The sequence below is a fragment of the Mustela nigripes genome, chromosome 7 (assembly GCF_022355385.1).
Source record: "Mustela nigripes isolate SB6536 chromosome 7, MUSNIG.SB6536, whole genome shotgun sequence".
NCBI lineage: Eukaryota > Metazoa > Chordata > Mammalia > Carnivora > Mustelidae > Mustela > Mustela nigripes.
In genome coordinates this window covers 51,003,967-51,026,383 of record NC_081563.1, presented here as the reverse complement: position 1 = coordinate 51,026,383, position 22,417 = coordinate 51,003,967, and the positions used below count along the sequence as shown (strand labels likewise).

The 22,417-nt window shown below is 43.6% G+C and overlaps 1 protein-coding gene and 1 long non-coding RNA gene across 2 annotated transcripts; one reads left to right on the top strand and one right to left on the bottom strand.

Moving 5' to 3' along the window:
• Window positions 1–1,761: 1,761 nt before the first annotated feature.
• Window positions 1,762–15,055, bottom strand: LOC132022511 (uncharacterized). Its single transcript, XR_009405599.1, has 4 exons — window positions 14,971–15,055; window positions 14,764–14,825; window positions 12,706–12,841; window positions 1,762–1,842 (listed from the first exon to the last, which is right to left on the bottom strand). It is a non-coding gene; the product is annotated as an uncharacterized LOC132022511 (long non-coding RNA).
• A 219-nt stretch (window positions 15,056–15,274) lies between these two features.
• On the top strand, window positions 15,275–22,189 carry SPR (sepiapterin reductase). The gene is made up of 3 exons (XM_059407768.1): window positions 15,275–15,684; window positions 16,535–16,825; window positions 21,434–22,189. The coding sequence occupies exons 1-3, from the start codon at window positions 15,363–15,365 to the stop codon at window positions 21,622–21,624; spliced, it is 804 nt and encodes a 267-aa protein (XP_059263751.1). The 5' UTR covers window positions 15,275–15,362; the 3' UTR covers window positions 21,625–22,189.
• The last annotated feature ends 228 nt before the right edge of the window (window positions 22,190–22,417 follow it).

The following is a 22,417-nucleotide window of genomic DNA, read 5'->3' as shown; positions in this document are numbered from 1 at the left end:
ACAAAATGTAACTTTATTTTTCCGTGACAAAACTTGTCCTCTTTTTTGAGTACCTATTACTCGCAATGGCCATAAAAACAATAAAACCCATCAGCCACCCACAAATATTAGTTACTTCCAGGCAAACTCAGCTATTTCTGTTTTTTCAGAAATTTACCAGTCATTTGGGGTTTCCCCTTTCCCACCTTCCCACAGCAGGATGCATCTAAGACGTGGGTGGGGGTGGGGGGATGGGGAGAGGGTACTTTGTAGCATTAAGGGAAGGTCTTCTGAATGCTCTGTGGTCCTTTCCTGCCCACTATGGCATCCCTAGAGATCATCTTCTCCCCCAGGCCTGTCACCTGCCAGGGCATACCTATGCAGACATTATCTTCGCAGCCTGTCTCCCTCACTTCCTGGCTTGGGACCCCAAGTCCACTAGTACTCTCCCACCCTCTCCCACCCACCTCCGTGAAAACTTCCCATTCTCAGGTCCTCCAGTCCTGATACAGTCTTGACACCTCTCCAGTCGGCCTGTCCGTCCACCCCAGAGAACCTGCACTTTTTTTTTTTTTTAAGATTTTATTTATTTATTTGACAGAGAGAGATCACAAGTAGGCAGAGAGGCAGGCAGAGAGAGAGAGAGAGGGAAGCAGGCTCCCTGCTGAGCAGAGAGACCCATGCGGGACTCGATCCCAGGACCCCGAGATCATGACCCGAGCCGAAGGCAGCGGCTTAACCCACTGAGCCACCCAGGTGCCCCTACACTTTTGGACCTCACATCCCTAACTGGGGTTACGAAGGAGGCAAAGGGCAGGGCCCCTTCTCCAGAGAGCACGCAGAGTCTGATCCTCAGGCTTCCCCAGCTTCTCCAGAGTGGGGGGCTGCGCGACGCCAATCCCCCGGGTCTCGGCTGCGCTTTGGCGCCACCTGGTGGCGGCTGTGCAGCTTGGGCGTAAACCCCGCCTGGGGTCCTGGTGCTGTTGCAGCGGATCTCCGCATTGCCGCGCCTCCCAAGAGAGCCCCCCTTTCCAGAATCCGCCCGGGTGGATGGCGCCCGCTTTGTTGGGTGATCTGGGGATACTGGGGAGCGAGAATACCAAGGACAACACCTTTTGCGGCCCGATTTCCAAAAATAAGGTGGCCTGTGTTTTCGCGGCCCGGCCTTCGCCCCACCCCCAACTCCTACCCCTACCAACAAAAACGAAAGACTTGAACTCTCACCTCAGCCCTTGGAGAACAGAAAACAGTCACCACCAGCGGCAGCGGAACTCGCAGGGCAGCGCGGGACTTTCTGTCGTTTTTTACTCATTAGCCCTCCACGGGTTATGAGAACTTGAAAGGCCCGTGACAACCCCACTCTGTAAATGTCTGATCCCCCTTCCCTGACAAGTAGGGGATCGGGGATGCTGAGTGCTGGGGTCAGTCATCCGGGGCGCGAACCAAGGGGGCAGCAGAGGACGGAGACCCAGTCCCACACCAGTCCACCCAGCCAGGACACCAAAGCAAAGGAAGGAGGTGGGAGAGGGGAATAGATTCCCTAATTTCCGAAAGTATAGTCCGTGCATTCCCAGAACCCCTTTCCTAAGCCAAAATGGCATAAAGAAGCAATGACTAGGTTCTAAAAGCAAAAATCCTCTTCAGATTTCCTTCCCTTAGGAAAACAGGTACTGATGTGGGCCATTTGTAAAAGTGAAATGGGGTAAAGCCAAACTCCCAGATTGGAGGGAAAGGGGACACCGGTACCTCAGGGAGGGGGAAGAACCTTCAAGAGCTGGGGCATTCAAAGCAAGCCAGCCAACAGGAGACACCGCTGGAGGGGCTTCCTGAGTCACATCAGTTAGCATTCTCACCCAGAATTGCCTGTGAGAATATGCGCACATTTAATTCTTCTTGCTTAAATTTTATTTTGTCTGACATTAAATTTGCTAGCCTTTTTAAGAGACACATTCTTAAACAATAAGTTTTGTTGCGGGAAAATATGGCAATTTTGGGAAAATAAACTTCATATATTGGCTCTATCCATCTATCTACAGTGAGATTGCTGTTTTTCGTGTGTGTATGTGTGTGTGAAATAGATTTCTGTTGTTTTAAGCCACCCAGTTTGTGGTAATTTGTCACCAAATTATTTCCAAATTTATTTCCAAAATAATAAACAGTAACAAATTACCACAAACTGGGTGGCTTAAAACAACAAATTTAGTCTCTCACAGTTATGGTGAGCAAAAGTCTAAAATCAAGGTGTCAGGAGGGCTACATTCTTGTCGAAGGCTCTAGAAGAGATTCACTTCTTGCCTCTTCCAGCTTCTGGTGGCTTTAGACATTCCTTGGCTTATGGCTACTTTTATCTCTGTCTTCCTATGGCCATGGCCTTCTCTGCAGTTTGTGTCTTCTCTTCTGCCTCCCACAAGGACACTGGGTTACTGGATTTAGGACCCATGGGGATAATCAAGGATGATCTCCTCTCAAGATCATTAATTTAATTACTTCTACATCTACAAAGATCTCTTTTCCAAATAAGGTCATATTACATCGGGTATTAGGATGTAGACACACACCCATCACATTTTTGCGCATTCTCTTCAGGTGTTGGTTATGTGCATAAATAAAACTTTTAGAACTAAACTTAATCCATAGACTCTATATAGTTTATACTCAATTTTTCCATAGCGAGTTTCTCAGGCTTTAAATATTGATCCAAAACACGATTAGTAATGGCTGCATCATAAATGTGCTGTATTTTACTTAACTGTTCAGCTAATATTGAGTGCTTATGATTTTTGGTACTATAGATAAATGCTATAGTGAACAGACTCACAGAAATCTAGCTTCTAAAAGTGTGGAATGGACAATTTGTTGTTTTTATTACTCTGAATCTATTGCCCCTTGTTCTGATAAACTACCTCAGTTTTTGCTGTGGACCCAACCCTTCCCTATCGGCCATCTGAAACCATCAGTGAAGATGCACAGAACTTTTCTAGATTTAAAAAAAAAAAAAAAGACATGAAACCTGACTTAGGTTAATTTGATGCTCTCTCCATGGCAACTAAATCTTAAGCAAAAAGGCAAGACCTAAAACAGCTGTAGCTGAATTATCCTGTAACTGATTCATTGGTTTCTGTTACCTGGTTCAGAAAGCAACCCCAGAACCACCTGGGGTTTCTGCCCTTTTTGGACCTGTTTTTTAGCTTGATCTTCCAGGGCTATAAATCAAATCAAAAATACATTTTTTGTTTTTTGTTTGTTTGTTTAGATTTTATTTCTTTATGTGACAGAGAAAGAGATCACAAGTAGGCAGAGAGGCAGGCAGAGAGAGAGAGAGAGAAGGAACCAGGCTCCCTGCTGAGCAAAGGGCCTAATGCGGGACTCGATCCCAGCACCCTGTGATCATGACCTGAGCCGAAGGCAGAAGCTTAACCCACTGAGCCACCCAGGCGCCCTATTTTTTTCTGTTTTATCTTGTCTGAATGGATTTCTGGTTTTTGCAGACACTTGATTCATTTCTTTTCTTTTTTGCTTTCTAATAAAATATTTAGTGATTATAAATTTTCCTTGGAGCACAGTTCCATTGGTGTATAAAGTCATGTTCTCAGTATTATTATTTCAGGAATGGACTTATATTTCTTCTTTGAACTGAGTTATTTGGAAATGTGGTTTAGGAATTTAAAGTGATTTTTTAAAGAAAATCATTTTATTACATTGTGTTAAGAGAATTTTGGAGATTTATGAGATCATTATGTACATGATGATTTTTGTAAATGTTCTTTAGGTCATTAAAAAATAGGTATTGTCTATTTATGGATACAAAATGCCCTCCTTTCTCTCTGTTTTCACACACACACACACACACACACGTGCACGTGCGTGCATATACACATATGGTATAGTTAATAACTGAATTCAGCGGAGTTGCAGGATACAAAATTAACACATAAAAATCAGTTGTATTTCTATATACTACTAGCAAAAAGAAATGAGAATTTCCAAAAAGAAAATTAAGAAAATAATTCCATTTAAAATAGCACCAAAAGAAAATGCTCAGGAGTAAAGTTAACTAAGAAAACACAAGACTTATGTACTAAAAGCTATAAAACATCACTGAAAGAAGTTCAAGAATACCCAAGTAAATGCAAAAATATCCCATGTTCATAGATCGGAAATATACAGATTCAATGCAATCCCTATCAAAATCCCAATGGTATTTATTTGGTCTTTTTTCTTTCCCAAAAAGTTAAAGCTCATCCTAAAATTTCTATGAAATTTCAAAGGACTCTGAATAGCCAAAACAATCTTGAAAAGAAAAACACACAAATCTGAAGAACTCACAATTCCCAATTTCAAAAACTTCCTAAAAACTATAGTCACAAAAACAGTATAGTACTGGCATTAGGATAGACATATAGATCAACAGAATAAAATAGAAAATGCAGAAATAAATCCTCACATCTCTGGTCAATTAATTTTTGACAGGTCAATGAGGAAAAGGTCGACCTGCTCAAGAAAGTATTTTAAGAAAACAGGATATCCACAGGCAAAAAACATTGGACCTTTACTTCATACCATATACAAACTAATTCAGAATGGATTAAAAATTCAAATTTAAGAGCAAAAAGTATAAAATATAGTTGTGTAATGATCATCACAATCATTTTAGAACACTTCTATCACCCCCAAATAGTTCCCTCATGCTTATTTGCAGCTAATTCTTGCTTCCATTCTTGGTCTTGATTAACCATTGACTTGCATTCTGTCTCTATTGTTTCAGTCTTTCTAAAAATTTTACAAAAATAGAATCATAAAAGATCTAGTTATTTGTGTCTGGCTGCTTTCATGAGGTTCACCTATGTTGTAGCATGTATCAACACTTTGTTCCTTTTCTTTGCTGAGTAGTATTCCATTGTGTGGATCTGCCACATTTAGTCTATCCATTCACCAGTTGCTGGACACTGAAATTGCTTCAAGCTTGGGCTATTGTGAATAATGCTGCTATGAATGTTTGCAAACAAGTCATTGTACAGACACAGGTTTCCATTTCTCTTAGGTAGATACCTACGAGTGGAATTGCTGAGTTGACCCCCTAGATTTTACTATCGACAACTACTATTATTGCTTTAATATATGTCTATCCACCTAGTCAGCCCTCTATCCTTCCATTAATCCATCTAAATTTTTGGATGCATTTTTAAAAAAAGGTTTATTTATTTGAGAGAGATTGAGAGAGAGAGAATGAACAGGGGGAAGCGCAAAGGGAGAGGGAAAGAACCTCAAGCAGACTCCCCTGCTGAGCATGTAGGCTGTCTCAGGGCTCTCAATCCCATGACCCTGATATCATGACCTGACCCAGCAGCTCAACTGACTGAGCCACCCAGGTGTCCTTTTTTGGATACATTGGATCAGACATAAGAACATATCTACCTAAATTCAGGTAACTGTTTAAAGGAAACTATGGGTTAATAAGTGGATCATTATTTTTTTAGAATCGTTTTAGATTTACAGAAAAACTATGGGGTGTGAAGTTCACATCCAGCTTCCCCTATTTTCAATATTTTGCATTAATGTGGAACATTTGCTCACAACTAGTGAGCAAATTATTACTATTTCCTAAAGTCAACACTTCATTCAGATTTCTTTAGTTTTCACTTAATATTCTTTTTCAGGATCCCATATTACATTTAGTTACTACATCTCCTTAGTGTCCTTTTGACAATGACAGTTACTCAGGCTTTCAATGTTTTTGATAACCTTGTCATTTTTGAGGAGTATTGTTCAAGTATTTGGTAGAATGTCCTCAATTTGGGTTTGTCTAATGTCTTTGTCCTGATTATATGGGATTATGGGTTTTGAAGAGGAAGACCACAGAGTAAAGCGACATTCCTATCACATCATATCCACGGTACATGGTATAAAGCAACATTCCTATCACATCATATCCCAGGTACATGGTATCAACATGATTCATCAGTGTTGATGTTGAGGTAATTTTTGTCAGGTCTATCCACTATAATGTTACTTTTTTACCCCTTTACATACCATACAATTTGGAAAGAATTCAGTACACCTGGCCCACACATAAGAAGTGGGGAGTTATGCCCTGCCATCTTGAGGTAAAGCATAAAGATGGAGCATAACTACTACCTTGAAGGATCTACATAAGTTGCTTGGCATTCTTCTATATGGGAGATTTGTCTTTTCTCCTCCATGTATACTTTTATGTATTTAACCATTTATTTATGGCATGTGGACTCACAGATAATTATTTTATACTTTGGGTTATAATCCAATACTACTTGGTATTTTATACTTTGGGTTATAATCCAATACTACTTGGTATTATTGCTCAATTTGCCCTGCTTTGGCCACTAGGAACACTTTCAGTTGTGTCTTATATCTCTTTGACATATTCCTCTCATTTTATGTGTTTTTATTTTTATTTTTTCCTTTAAGGCACTACAAGTTGCTCCAGGCTATTTCCTACCCCAGTTTTAGAATCAGCCATTTTCCAAGGAGCCCTGGTTCTTTTTCTAGGAGAATGGAATGAGAAATGAAGATGTGGGCACTAGGTATGCTCATCTCTACTGAATACCTAAGAAGCAGATGCTTCTTGACCCTCTCAGAGGACAGAGCTTGGAAATATATGTAAACAGTATCTGTAATTATTTGTCTATTTATCTCTCTGGATCTATATTAAGCTAAATGAGAACATGTTGATGTTGGCAATGTGAATCTATCATCTCATGGTTTATTCTAGCCTCCTCACGGCTCTTGTTTATCTGTAAATTCCTACTCCAACAGCAAATATCATGTATGAAGACTGAGTTGATTACTTCTTCAGCAGTTTCTAGCAAATAAGCTCCTTTTCTTTTCTGAAAGTCTTTATTTATTTATTTGACATAGAGAGAGTACAAGTGAAGGAATGGGAGGGAGGAGCAAAGTGAGAGGGAGAAGGGACAGACTACCTTTTCACATTGGATATTCTTTCCTGCTTTGTCAAAGATTAATTGACTATGTAGTTGGGTGTAGTCTTACCTGTTTTTTGCTTTTGAAAGAGGGGGCTGGTTAAATACACTGTGGTACTTCATTATACTTCAGTGTATAATATGAAGCTGTAAAAGTGAATGAAAATTTCTCTATATACTGATGTGAAAATTGAATGAAAAGGCAAAGTGAAGAACTGGAAAAAAGTGTATACTGTTATGTTTTACACAATAAAAAGGGGAAATTATATATATATATATATATATATATATATATATATATTCACACACACATACACACACTTAGATTTTCTTACACTCATATATTAAATACTAGAAAAATCTCCAATAAATTATAAAACTAGTTAACTATAGAGGACAGAGAGGTGGGTTGGTGTGGAAGTGAATATACACAGAGCATACCTTTTTGTATTATTTTGACTTTTCAAAGCCATGTCAGTGTATTCTTTATTCAAAAGTAAATAGATCCTTGGGACGCCTGGGTGGCTCAGTTGCTTAAGCAGCTGCCTTTGGCTCAGGTCATGATCCCAGTGTCCTGGGATCGAGTCCCATATCTGGCTCTTTGCTCGGCGGGGAGCCTGCTTCTCCCTCTGCCTCTGCCTGCAGTTCTGTCTGCCTGAGCTCGCTCTCTCTCCCTCTCTCTCTCTCTGACAAATAAAATCTTTTAAAAAAAAAAAAGTAAATAGATTCTTTTTTTTAAAAATTTATTTATTTATTTATTTATTTATTTATTTGACAGAGAGAGAAATCACAAGTAGGCAGAGAGGCAGGGAGATGGGGGGGGGGGGGGAAGCAGGCTCCCCACTGAGCAGAGAGCCCGATGCGAGGCTTGATCCCAGGACCCTGCGATCATGACCTGAGCCGAAGGCAGAGGTTTTAACCCACTGAGCCACCCAGGCACCCCAGTAAATAGATCCTTAAATGATACATAAATGTACTAAGAAAAAAAAAGAGATTATATTAGAATTTTAATCATTGTAGACTTACTTGACATTTTAGCATTCATAACATTAAACAAACTAATGTTTAGGACTTTATTTAACTTTTGCTTTAATTTTATTTAGCTTTGAGTCTTTCAAGAAAAAGTCCCCTTTGGGAATTCTTCACATCTTGCAAGGATAACTTACAAGAAGAACATCAACTTTGCCACCCCAAAAGTTCACGAGGTGGAAAACTCTAAAATTATGTAAAGGACATCCATGCTGAAAAAACTTTGACCCAGATATAACTAAATATAGACTATGAATAAAAAGAGAAAGTTTCAGAGTAAAATGAGACATCCTAAACCCTTTCTGTTCTTAGGAATCAAGTTACAAAACAACAGACTTCATAAAAATACTTCAAGAGCATTGTCTCTTCTACTTTTGAGACAAAAAAATTGAAACATAAAGCTTGACAAAATTATTGCCATGGACTGCCAACTATTTTTAGTGGTAGAAGATGGAGGATCTTTGACATTTGATGAAGATACAAATTTCCTTCTATAAAATATGTTACTAAAAACAGTTTTTACAGTTAACGTCTGCTGTGTATATGAGGGTTAATAATATTATTAAATATGCTACTTCTGTATTCTGTACCTCAGACACTTGAATATTCAGAAGCAAGCAGAAGTCTTTAAAAAAAAAATATCATCATGGATTGTTGGCAATAAACAGAGCAAACCTTCAACAAAGCAGGAAAGAATATCCAATTGGAGAAAGATAGCCTCTTCAATAAATGGTCTTAGGAAAACTGGACAGCAACATACAAAAGAAACCAGACCACTTTCTTACTGCATACACAAAAATAAGTTCAAAATGGATGAAAGACCTCAATGTGAGACCTGAAACCATAAAAATCCTAGAAGAGAACACAGGCAGTAAACTCTTCAACACTGGCCATAGCAACTTTTTCTAGATGTTTCCTGAGGCAAGGAAAACAAAAGCAAAAATAAACTATTAGGATCACATAAAAATAAAAAGCTTCTGCACAGCAAAGGAAACAATCAACAAAACTAAAAGACAACCTATGGAATGAGATAAGTTATTTGCAAATGACATATCTGATAAAGGGTTAATATCCAAAATACATAATGAACTTATAAAACTCAATACCCAAAACCAAATAATCCATTTTAAAAATGGGCAGAAGACATGCACAGACATTCCTCCAAAGAGGATATGCAGATGGCCAACAGACACATGAACAGATGCTCAACATCACTCATGATCAGGGAAATGCACATCAAAATCACAATGAGTTTTCACCTCACACCTATCAGAATGTCTAAAGTCAACAACACAGGAACAAAAGGTATTGGCAACAATGTGGAAGAAAAGGTGCTCTTGTGTACTGCTGGTTAGGAATGCAAACGGGCACAGTAACTGTGGAAAAAGGTATGGACAGTCCCCCAAAAGCTAAAGATAGAACTACCCTATGATCCAGCAATTGCATTAAATAGGGTATTTACCCAAAGAACATAAACGCACTAATTCAAAGGGATATACACACCTTCATGTTTATAGCAACATTATTAAAACAGCCAAAATATGAAGCCAGCCGAGTGTCCATTGATTGGTGAATGGATAAAAAAATGCGGTATATATACACAATGGAATGAAATCTCACCATTTGCAATAAACTGGGAGGAGCTAGAGTATAATTCTAAGTGAAATAAGTCAGAGAAAGACAAATACCATATGATTTCACTCACATGTGGAATTTAAGAAACAAAACAAATGAACAAAGGGAAAAGAGAAAAAGAGACAGATCAAGAAACAGATTCAAACTATAGAGACCAAACAGATGGTTACCAGAGGGGAGGTGGGACAGGAATGGGTTACATAGGCAATGGGGATCAAGGAGGACACTTGTCACTATGAGCAGTGGGGGATGTATGAAAGTATTGGATCACTATATTGTATACCTGAAACTAATATAACACGGTATGTTAACTAACTGGAATTAAAATAAAAACTTGAAAAGCCAAAGACAAAAAACACAACAGCTAGGACTACATCAAACAAAGAAGCTTCTACACAGCAAAGGAAACCACCAACAAAATGTAAAGGCCACCTAGTGAGTGGGAGAAAATAGTTGCCCTTCATATATTTGATAAGGGGTTAATATCCAAAATGTATGAAGAACTCATACAACTCAATAGCAAAACAAAACAAAACAAAAAAACAAAAAGCAAAAAACAAAACAAAACAAAACCCCCCCAAACAAAACAATCTAATTTAAAAATGGCTAGGAGAGCTGAATAGGCATTTTTCTAAAGATGTATATAGATGGCCCACAGATATAAGGAAAGATGCTCTGTATCATTAATCATCAGGGAAATGCAAATCAAAACCACATGAGTTATCACCTCACACCTGTTAGAATGACTATCATCAAAAGACAAGAAACAGCAGGTGTTAATAACAAGAGTGAGAATGTGGAGAAAAGAGAACCCTGTGCACTGTTGGTAGGAATGCAAATTGGTGCAACCACTATGGAAAGGAATATGGAGGTTCCTCAAAAAATTAAAAATAGAACTACCATATGATCCAGTAATTCCCTTCTGGGTATTTATGCAAAGAAAACAAAAATACCAACTTGAAAAGATATCTGCAGCACCATGTTCACTGCAACGTTATTTATAATAGCTAAGATATGGTAACAACCTAAATATCCATAGATAAACGAATGGATAAATATTATTCAACCACAAAATAAAAGAATGAAATCTTTTTATTTGCAACATCATGAATGGACCTCAAGGACATTATGCTATGTGAAATAAAGTCAGACAGAAAAGATAAACACGGTATAATCTCTCTTATATGTGAAATCTAAAACAAAAACAAACAAGAAACAAAACAAACACAGATACAAAGAACAGATTAGTGGTGAGATGGAGGTGGGGAGAAATGGGTGAATTCTTTTCCTCTCTCTCTTTTTCAGTTTAAGTACCTTGAACAAAAATTTTATCCAAAAATTCCTAAGTCCAGGCCTGTGGAACACAGGCATCAGTGTTTTTGTCATTCCCCAGTGACTCCAATATGCAGACAAATTTGGGAATCACTGTCCAGTTATAAAGGATTTTATGGGTTGTGTTGTCCCTGAAATATTACTGCTTAAAATAAGACTGGCAGGGGCACCTGGGTGACTCAGTCAGTTAAAAGCAACTGCCTTCAGCTCAGGTCATGGTCTCAGGGTCCTGGGATGGAGCCCCACAGCAGGCACCTGCTCAGTGCGGAGGCGTTCCTTCCTCTGCCTCTGCCTTTCCCCCTACTTGTGCTCTTCTCTCTCTCTCAAATAAATAAATAAAATCTTAAAAAAAAAAAAAAAAGACTGTGTGTGGGGGGGTGGGGGGTGGTTTGGCAGATAATCATCTTTGTTAGAAAAGGAAGATTTTCCAGACTTTCTCCTAGTCCAGGTAAACCATGCTGTCCTTGGGGGCTGTTTCCAAACAGGTCCTTTTAGAACAGCTAGGTTTAGGAAAGGCTAGATCTGAAAATATCTGGATGCCTTAAGGTACTGCTACCTTGTTGGAGAGTCTGTGTTATATGAATGGAGGTCTCAGTGTTTGGATTCCCCACAGAAGGTACGTGGGGATCCACGCTCAAAGAAGGTAGCAGGTACAAAGCTGTTTATGAAGCATAGTACACTGTCAAGAAGGGAGTGTGGGCAGGCCCAGAGGAGGCAACTGCACAGGGATTCAGGGCGTCTTTTTCTTTTTATGTTTGCATAGGTTATTGGTCACAGCTAGGGCAGTCTCTGACTGAAGTTGTTTCAAATCATCTAAAGGGATGCCTTCAATCGGTTGGGAGGGGTAGTGTTTGGCCCTTCGAGGTTCCTGCTGGAACTGTCATGGCCGTCTTCCCCTATAGCAGTGGGGTTAACCGTGATGTAAATATAGGACAATGAAGCTGTAGGTTACCCAAGGGCAGAGGTGGAAGAGGAGAGGGCTTGCTTTGCACCCGTGGCTCTTGGCCTGTTGGTCTTGGAAAGCACAAAGTTGGGTTGTGGCGTCCCCAGCCTTCTAATGTGCGATGTTGTGCCCCTAGGCTTCTAATGTGTAGCCTTTTTATCACCATCCTTGCTTCCAGCTCACTTCTAATTAACTGCCTATTCTAACGATAACATTTAAAATAGGTATCCCATTCTTTTTTTCTTAAGGAGTATTCTAATTTAATTTTGAGTAAACTAGGTTTAGAGAGATCAGAAGTTCCCCATTATGGCCATTGTTGTTCTTAATTACTTTTGGTGAAGTCAGTCCATTTAGTTATAAATGTGCAGGCAGAGCGACCATAGTTTTTAAACATAAAACCAGCCAGAGTCCCAGTAAGGGCATGCCAGAGGTGGGGGGAAGAGGGGGCAGTGGGGGTGGCAAACCCTCGGAGCATTTTGATAACTGCAATCCCATTTTGTAGAGGTTTTTGTCTAGGGCAAAGAGAAAAAATCCAGAACCGCACAGCTGCATCAGAAACAGCCCAATTCCAAAAGGAATCAGACTAAAGGCCAACCCAGTTCCAATAGGAACAGTCTGGTTCCAAACAGGAGTCTGATGGAAGCCTAGTGCTGCTCCAACAGGCACAGCTCCAACAGGAACAGGAACAGTCCCCAAAAGAAGTCTGACAAAAAGCCAAATGAGCACTCTCAGATAACAAAAAAACAAACAGCGAGGCCTTTCAAAACATCCTAATAAGGCCTGGAGAGTGCCACACAAAGTACAGAGCTCAAAATCCAAGAGAAAACTTACCTCAAACTCCAGGGTCAGCCAGAAAGCAGTAGGTGCCCAGCTGACTCTGTGGCCATGCTGGCATGTCTGTTTACCGGCCTTGGAGTTGGTGGGGGTCTTCTTAGCATTCCACTTCTAATCACCAAGTAACATTAACCTTAAAAAACAAAACTGTCAGTTATTTTGCCAGCAAAAATGGGTTAATTTGAGAATAGCAGAGAATCACCACCCAGAGGATGCACTCTCTACAGAACTGATATCAGGTAAGTCATCCCCACAGAAGAGAGGAATGCTCTTTTCTAGAGGAAAAGGGGAAGTTGGGAAGTTATACACAGAAAGCCCACTAGAGTGAGTAGACTGGGAGTTCAAAGTAGAGCCGCCATGACGGTTCCAGCAACAACCTTGTAGGGCCAATGGCTTTTCATTGGCTGAGTTCTTGCTGTCTCTCATTGGCTGGGCTGTTACCAAGGCAGGAGAAAAGCCTTTCTTCCTCCTGCTGGAATAATAAAGCAGTATCCCTGTGCAAGGTCGTTCTCTCCCCTTGCATCTCTAACTGATAAGTAATAGGGCATGAGAGCTCACCCCGAGGGCCTCCAACTCCGTTCTAAAGGAGATTTCTTTTATTTTTTTTTCTTAAAGATTTTATTTACTTATTTGACAGAGAGATAGAAAGCAAAAGTAAGCAGAGCGGCAGGTAGAGGGAGAGGAAGCAGCAGGCTCTCTGCAGAGCAGGGAGCCCGATGCAGACTCGATCCCAGGATCCTGGGAATCTGGCAGCCTCTTAACCGACTGAGCCACCCAGGTGCCCCTCCTTTTTTTTTTTTTTTAAGCAGATTTCCTTTTTTAAATTTTCACAGGGCATACTCTAATCTCTGCCATTGTTGTAGGAAGAACTCTTTAAAAACATTAGGTATAGGTACTGGAGAACCAGCCAACACAACCAGAAGAGAGAAACATGGTTTTAGAGTCATTGTATAATAGTAAAAGTAGTTGCAATAAACATTACAATTTTCTGGCTTCCGATTCAAATTCAGTTTTACGGACTTTCCCCTTACCTTCCTTCAATTTATACCTGGTCTCTTTAACACTGAAAACTGGGGCTCCTAACAACATTAACATATAAGTACTTTTTTTCCCGCTCCTACTTTTCATCAAATAATTTCAAAATAATACTGTGCATATTGACAATAAATCTACTAAATGATGTTTAAGATTTCTTTGCAGTTTCATTTGTCATTAGAGTATGTTCCACAGTGCAATCTGAATTGCACATATTACAAAAAGTTTGCAATAAGGGCACCCATGCTGACCAGTAAAAAACTTTCCCTGCAAGGTGTTTTGGTGTTGATATGATAGCCCACACAGCACCAGCAAGCAAAACGCATTTTTTTTTTTTTTTTTCTGGAGCCTTGAAAGGCAACTTTGCTGTCTATCCTCAGAGACAGAAGAGCCTTGTGAGGACTCGGACCGAGTTGTCGGAGGTTACTCCCACCCTCACTAGACTCTGAAGGGTCTCCTCGTTAAGTTTCTCATCTTCCCTCTCTCCTTGAAAAAAACCGGAACTGTGGGTTTTCTGAAGTACAGGTCTGGATCAGAGTCAGCTCATTACGTGACCCTGAAGCGTGGCCGGGGCACAAGGGAGCAAAGACACTTGACTCAGAGGGTCCCAAACAGACCAGGGTTGGCCATTCACCGCTGACAAAATCCAAAGGCAGAGAGAGGAGCGGTGCTGAAACCGGAGAGGAATTGATTTCAGGGAGGCCAACACCGGGAAGACAGCCGACTAATGTGTCAAAGACTGTCTTCAAAGTGCCAAAAATACTTCCAGGTTTGTATAAGGGAAGGGTAGGACAAAGGTCGGTGGGTATCAAAGATGGGCAGTGAAGGTCAAACCAACCATTGTCTTGAGGTCGGGGTCTTTCTGTGGCCTGAGTTCACAGATAAGCTAGAATGAACTTAAGCAGAAAGCTGAAAGACAAATGTAGTAGTCTCAGTCCTCTTTAAGAAGTTGAGAGTAAGTGCAATTGACCCTGGGAAAAGTGTAGCGTGAGTGGGTGCAGACATCCAGGTAACACAGACCTGTAAAAGCAGGTGGACCCCGAAAGCTCAGAGGAAGGGGAACCAGCTGGAGTCGTCTGAGTCTAGAAAGGGAGAAGAGGTTTTTATATCACTTGGAGGAGCCACTGCGGTGCTCCCAGAGTGTAGTTCCCGTAAAGCTGAGAGCGATGAGTTCCCAGAGCCCTGAAGGGACATACCCCGCATTCGGGACTCTTGCTGGCCACTTACAGGGGTGCCCAGCCCCGAGCCGGAGGGCCTGGCCTGGAGGAGTCTCCTCGTGCGATTAGGCGGGCTGTGAACTTGAGAGGCTGAAGCGCCCCTGCGGGGCATGAACGTGCGGCAGTGCGGGGAGGGGTGCGGGTGGCGGTGGTAGAACGACTGCAGGCCTAGAACTGGGCTAGGATTCCGGGTGGAGGCCGCGCCCCCCGACCCCCTAGGTGCAGCCCCTTCCCGCAGACTGAAACCGCGCTGACGCCTCCGCGTCCGCCCCCTGGAGGCCAGGGAAAGTGGCGCCCCGCAGTCGCCGCCGAAGCTTTCGGTTCCCTCCGCCTACTCCAACCGCGGCCGCCCCGCCCCGTGCCTTTCTCGGGTCCCCGCGCGAGCGGTCGCGGGTCGCCGGCATGCAGGGTGGCAGCGGCGAGGACGGCGGCCTGGGCCGCGCGGTGTGCGTGCTGACCGGCGCCTCCCGTGGCTTCGGCCGGGCCTTGGCACCGCTCCTGGCCCGGCTGCTGTCGCCCGGCTCCGTGCTGGTCCTAAGCGCCCGCAACGACCAGGCGCTCCGGCAGCTGGAGGCGGAGCTGGACGCCGCGCGGCCCGGGCTGCGCGTGGTGCGGGTGCCCGCCGACCTGGGCGTCCAGGCCGATTTGCAGCGACTGCTCGGCGCCGTGCGCGAGCTGCCCAGGCCCGAGGGGCTGCAGCAGGTGCTGCTTATCAACAACGCGGGTAAGGCCCCAGCCGGCGGCGGCGGACGACTCCCCGTTGGGCCCCGGGAATACTGCGTAGCGCCCCGTCTCTTCTCCCTCCTTCTCACTTAGACCACCGCTAGGAACTTTGAAGGTGACTCTCTTAGGAGTCAGAAAAGATGCCTGAAAATCCGAGTTGTTTCGGTGAGGTATGGACGAACACTCGCTGCCTTCGGTGCGGCTCCTTCTTCCGGCACACCCCCCTCCCCCACCCTTTTCCTATTCCTGGGCAAATTTTCCAAAATGCCTGTAGAACTTTCCCGATCGCCTTGCTCCGCGCCCTCTGGCGGAGGCCTGAACCAGAGCATGAGGTCTTCCTGCAGAAGTAATTACCCTCTTTTCCGAATGGCGCCTCGAGTTCTCCCCCCAGGCCCAGAGCAGGGCATGCGAACTTTAAGTTTCCAACTTGGGATGAGTGAGCAAGCCCCGGTGTGTCTGTTTGCAGAGCTGGGAGGAGGAAGGCGTCTTCAGAAGCACTAGAGAGACCCTTCTAGGTTTGGATGGGAAGGAAGTGTCTAGAATTTAGAGAGGGCTGGGGGAAGAGAAAATCCATCTGCAAAGAGTTATTCTTTGTTTTTGTATTTTTTTAAAGATTTTATTTATTTATTTGACAGAGAGAGATCACAAGTAGGCAGAGAGGCAGGCAGGGAGAGAGAGGAAGGGAAGCAGGCTCCCTGCTGAGCAGAGAGCCCGATGCGGGGCTCGATCCCAGGACCCTGAGATCATGACCTGAGATCATGACCTGAGCCGAAGGCAGAAGGCAGCGGCTTAACCCACTGAGCCACCCAGGCGCCCCTGCAAAGAGTTATTCTTAAGGTCTGTTTTTTCAGGCACTCTTGGGGATGTGTCCAAAGGCCTCGTCGACCTGGCTGACCCAGCTGAAGTGAACAACTACTGGGCTCTCAACTTGACCTCCATGCTCTGCCTGACTTCCAGCATCCTGAAGGCCTTTCCGGACAGCCCTGGCCTCAGCAGGACCGTGGTTAACATCTCGTCCCTCTGTGCTCTGCAGCCCTTCAAGGGCTGGGGATTGTACTGTTCCGGGAAGGCTGCCCGTGACATGATGTTCCAAGTTCTAGCCGCAGAGGAACCTGGTGTGAGGGTGCTGAGCTATGCCCCAGGTAGGTGGGGCGTTACTGCCATCACTGTCACCCAGAACCGGCTGCTTCCTCTCTGGGAGGGTGGGGAAGGGGGTTTCCTAGTCTCTTCCCTCCGTGAAAGAACCCCCAGAGTATATTGTCTCTGAATCATGAACCATCACACCTTTAGGGAAATACAGGCTCCAGAAGTTAGAGCTAGCTGCTATAGGGAGTGTAGTTTAGAGATAAAGGGACAGACTGGGAAGTTGCCCGGCCTGGAGGGCGGGGCCAGAATGTCTGAGATATTAGAGTGGAGAGACCATGAGACTTTGAACTTCAGCCCTGTATCCTCTGTCCTTATGTGAAACCCAGAAGGTGCTACCTGCCTACAAGGCAGTTTGGAGGATTGGTTGAGGTGATATATATGAAAATGATCCCTAGCTGTGAAGTGCTATCTGACTTTAGCCCTTCTAAATGTTAGAATTTATCGTACCATATTCTCTTCATGTCTATACTTCTTTCTTTTTTTTTTTTTTAAAGATTTTATTTATTTATTAGAGAGAGACAGAGAGAGCACGAGCGAGGAGAAGGTCAGAGAGAGAAGCAGACTCCCCATGGAGCTGGGAGCCCGATGTGGGACTCGATCCCGGGACTCTGGGATCATGACCTGAGCCAAAGGCAGTCGTCCAACCAACTGAGCCACCCAGGCGTCCCTATACTTCTTTCTCCTAACAGGAAAGCCTTGAAGGCAGGAACTTTGCAGTGTGCACCTGTGTGTCCCCAGCACCTAGCAAAGTGCCTCACTATGTCAGTCTTCAGTAAATGTTAGTTGAAGGAAGAGTAGTAAGGGGTCTTGTGACACGTGGTCTGTTTTCTCACCACCCTGCCATGATGCCACTGTGCCCCCAGTCTGGAAAGAGGCTTCAATACTGGCTTGAGGCTGGTGGAAATAGAAGGTGGTCACAAAGCTTTTGTAGAGTGTCTGAGTGATTTAGACAGAGATCCAATAGTCTATTCCCCTTGGAACCTGGGGACAAAAAGGTAGAAAGATGTGACCAAAGCCCAGTGTAGCAGAGCCATTTACTTCCTCATACTCTCTAGTACCCATTCCGCCCTTCCTCCCTAACACAGACACTGTTATCCTTGTAGTCTTCATTGAACTCAGCACCCTTCTGAGCTCAGCCTCAGACTCACTCAATCAAATGGGCCAGTAAAAACCACAGCCAGGTGTGGAGCCAATTCCAGAATGTCATTTGGTTGGGTTGGTCTTAGGGAGTCCTGAGATGACTCAACATCTGCAAATCAATCAGTATAATATACCACATTAATAATATGAAGTATAAAAATCATATCATCTCAATAGATGCAGAAAAAGTATTTGACAAAATTTAACGTCGATTTATGAAAACAACAACAATAACAACAACTCAAAAAAGTGGGTATAGAGGGAATGTGTTCAACATAATAAAAACCACAGGTGACAAGCCCACAGCTAACAGCATACCCAGTGATCAGAAGCTTAAAAAAAAAAACAAAAACCTTTCCCTCTAAGATCAGGAACAAGACAAGGGAACAACTCTCACCACTTTTATTTAATGTAGTACTGGAAGTCCTAGCCAGAGCAATTAGGCAAGAAAAAGAAATAAAAGACCTCCAGATTGGAAGGGAAGGGGTAAAACTGCAGATGACATATTATATACAGGAAACTCAAAAGATTCCACCAAAAAAAAAGTATTAGGACTAATAAATTCAGTAAAGTTGTAGGATACAAAATAATATACACAAATCAACTGCATTTCTAAACACTAATAATGATCTATCAGAGAAATTTAAAAAACATTCCCATTTACAATTGCGTCAAAAAGAATAACATAGGAATAACTTTAACCAAGGAGATGAAAAACTTGTACACTGGCAACTATAAAACGAAAGAAATTCAGGGAGATACAAATAAATCGAAAGACATTCTGTGCTCATGGATTGGAAGAATTAATATTACTGAACTGTCCATACTACCCAAATCAATCTGCAGATTCAGTGTAATCCCTTTCAAAACTCCAATAGCATTTTTCATAGAAATAGAACAAACAATCCTAAAATTTGTTTGGAACCACAAAAGACCCCAAATAACCAAAGCAATCTTGAGAAAGGAAAACAAACCTGGAAGCATCACACTCCCTGATTTCAACCTATTATTACCAAGGCATAGTAATGAAAACACTGTGGTATTGGCATAAAAACATGCAACTTACCAGGGGAATCATGTAGGCCTGGTGTCTTAAAGAAGATAACTTTGGGTAGAAATTTTGTAGTGACCTATTAGCTCCATGAACTTGGATGTACAAATCTTCCCCCAGATTTGGGAAGTTCTCAGCCATTATTTCTCTGGGATTCCAATAATGTATAAATTGTCTCTTCTGACGGTAACCCTCAAGTCATCTTTACTCTTGTTCTTTTTTCTTTTTGCTCTTCTGACTGGATAATTTCTGATGAGCTGTCTTTTGATTCACCAATTTCTTTCTTCTGCTTGGTTGAGTCTGCTATTGACTTCTCTTGAATTCTTTAGTCATTTTATTCTTCAACTCTGGGATATGGGTTTCTTGAGTTCTTTTTTTTTTTTAAGTGGTTTCTATTTCTTTGTTGAACTCATTTTGTTCATGCATTGTTTCATAATTTCATTTAGTTGTCTATCTACATTTTCTTTTTTTGTTTTTTGAAGATTTTATGTATTTATTTTAGAGAGAACACCTGAGCAGGAAGAGGGGCAAAGGGCTAAGGGGGAGAGAGAAGGAAAGAGAGAGAATCTCCAGCAGACTCCACACCAAGCACAGAGCCCAACATGGGGCTCACTCCCGTGACCCTGAGAACACGACCTGAGCTGAAACCCAGAGTCAGATACTTAACCAACTGAGCCAGCCATCTATCTTCATTTTCTTGTAGTTCACTGAATTTCTTTAAGATTATTTTGAAGTCATTTGTTCATAGATTTATTTCTTGAGGGTTAGTCATTGAAGTTTTATAGGTTTCCTTTGGTGGTGTCACAAGTCCTTGATTTTTTGTGATCCTTGTGGCCCCATGTTGGTATCTGTGCATTTGAGAAACTAGGCACCTCTCCCCGTCTTTTCAGGCTGACTTCAGTAGGCAAGGCCCTTTACCAGTCAATCCACCCAGTGATTCTGGATGAACAATCTGGTGATGTCTACAGCAGGCTTGCTGCTGGAGTCTTTAGGCAGTCTGTTGCTGGGGTGGGTTGAATACCTGGGTCTATGGTAGTTAGTCTGGCACTGGGCCTGGATGGACCCTGGGTTTACAGGCACTGATTGCAAGCTTGGAGGCATCTAGGGCTACAGGAGCTGGCTGGAATGTTCATGCAAGCTTGTCAGGCGTCTGATGCCATGGGAGCAACTCCAGGCCACAAGAGCCAGCTGAAACTGGAATGGATTGGGGGCCTGGGTGTCTTCAGGCTTTCTGGGAGCCTGGAGCTTCCTAGGGCTATTGGAACTGACTGGAACCAGCAGGCACCAGAGTGAGCCTGGGACCTAGGTTTGTGGGAACCTGTGTCAGAGGAGCTGCCTGAGGCTGCGGGAGCCACTTGGGGATGCTGAGGCCATGGGTTAGCTGGGGGCCTGGATTCATGGGAGCCCAGAGGGAGCCAGGAGTTGGCCTGGTGCTAGGATGGGATGGCTCTGGGATCCCCCGTGAAGTTGGGTGCTTCCTTCACTCTCCTCCCACAGGGAGGGTGTCTGTACACGGGGATGCCCGGACTTGGGGGCAGATGATAAGGGTAGTACCAACCTGTATTTCCTACCTTCCTCAGTGCATCCGTTCTTTTTTTTTTTTTTTAAGTAGGTACTTTGATTGGCACTTGCATTCTTTTTTTTTTTTTTAAGATTTTTTATTTATTTATTTGACAGAAATCACAAGTAGTCAGAGAGGCAGGCAGAGAGAGAGAGGGAAGCAGGCTTCCTGCTGAGCAGAGAGCCCGATGCGGGACTCGATCCCAGGACCCTGAGATCATGACCTGAGCAGAAGGCAGCGGCTTAACCCACTGAGCCACCCAGGTGCCCCGAGTGCATCCGTTCTTATTTCTGTGATTCACCCAGGTAGTGTAATCCCTTCTCTGGAATCCTTGGCCTTTGTGAAGGTAATTTCATGGGCAGATACTAGTTCATAATCACTCTTTCTGCAAAAAAGTGCTAGAAATTCCTATGCCACCTCTTGTCCGACTCCAGTGATATTTTAGCAAGATGTGTTCCCCACAGGGCTACAGAAGGAGCTCAAGCAGAGAGAGAACCAGGGCCGCAAAAAGGGCCCTGTAGAAGCAGAAGTGTACGTCCTCTTTGGTTCAGCTGTGGGAACAGAGTAGAGAGGGAGGGAGCGAGGATGGAAGTTTTGAGCTTCCATTAATGGAAACAGAAAAGTCAGGAGGAGGAGGTGCTGGTTGGACAGGAGGTGATAAGCTTGGTTATAGACACAGTGGTCTGGAGATGCCATTGGGATTTGGGTCTAGAGCTCGATAGTGACAGAATGACCCTGACCACACTTGTCAGCCAGCCTGAGGTCTTGCCGGTGACCAGACCTGACTCCATGTGCACAGCAGGGGCCCCTGCCTCAGCCATGTCCCCTCAACTTCTGCTTTTCATGCCCCAGGTCCCCTGGATACAGACATGCAGCAGTTGGCGCGGGAGACCTCGATGGACCCAGACTTACGCAATAGGCTGCAGGACCTGAAGACAAAAGGGGAGCTCGTGGACTGTAAGATGTCCGCCCAGAAACTACTAAGCTTGCTGCAAAAGGACACGTTCAAGTCTGGAGCCCATGTTGACTTCTACGATAAATAAGCTAATGTCCTTGGCTTCCTGGGGCTTTCTATCCCCCTCTCAGGCATACCCAGGAGCTCTTTGTGACCCACTCCCCACAACCTGCCACAGGGGCACTGCCAACCCTGCCTTACCCACTTACACCTACTGTCCTGCCCTCAGATCCTCTCATGAGTCTGTTGGCTGCCATGAGTTAGTGGGAGCTTGGGAGAGAGAAGTCATGGTGGTTGGTATTCTGTCTCCCCAGAAATTGAATTTTACGGATGGGAAAAGCAGAACAAGATGCTGCAACCCTGAAGAGAAGAGGTTGGGGATCTCATGGCCAGTGTCTGGCTGGACTGGTATCAAATGGGAGGGCCCATGTAGAGTCACGGCCCACGGGGGAGGGAGGATGGTGCAAGTTCATCGCACAAGGATGCCCCATACTCACGGTAGCAGGACCTTGTGTCGAACTTCGTGTCCTCATTCTGATGCCTCCTCCCTCCGGAATGTACTGTCTGTCCCCCAGGTGGGAGGAAGGGTCCCCTGAGAGTTTATGTGCAAGTAAAAAGCATATACAAATAAAATGTGGATTATCCTTTATTCACACCTGCCTTCTCCTCTGATACAGGGCCCGTGACTGACTCCCAGCTTGCTGGGTCCAGAGATGTTCCTTAAATGCAATTAACCCAAACTCGGGAAGTTACCTTTGTCTTGGGAAGGAACTTCCCTTAGGGTTGTCTACCTCTTCTCACAGCGCCCTACCTAGTGGCAAGCTCAAGTCCAGAGCTGGCCAAGATAGACCTGCCCAGATCCCTATGCTGACCCCAATCTT

Bases quoted from the DNA above. Each gene is read 5' to 3' on its own strand.
- SPR (XM_059407768.1), top strand. From the start codon at position 15,363: ATGCAGGGTGGCAGCGGCGAGGACGGCGGCCTGGGCCGCGCGGTGTGC. The intron at 15,685-16,534 runs GTAAGGCCCCAG...CTGTTTTTTCAG, and splicing joins GCTGCTTATCAACAACGCGG to GCACTCTTGGGGATGTGTCC. The intron at 16,826-21,433 runs GTAGGTGGGGCG...TTCATGCCCCAG, and splicing joins GGTGCTGAGCTATGCCCCAG to GTCCCCTGGATACAGACATG.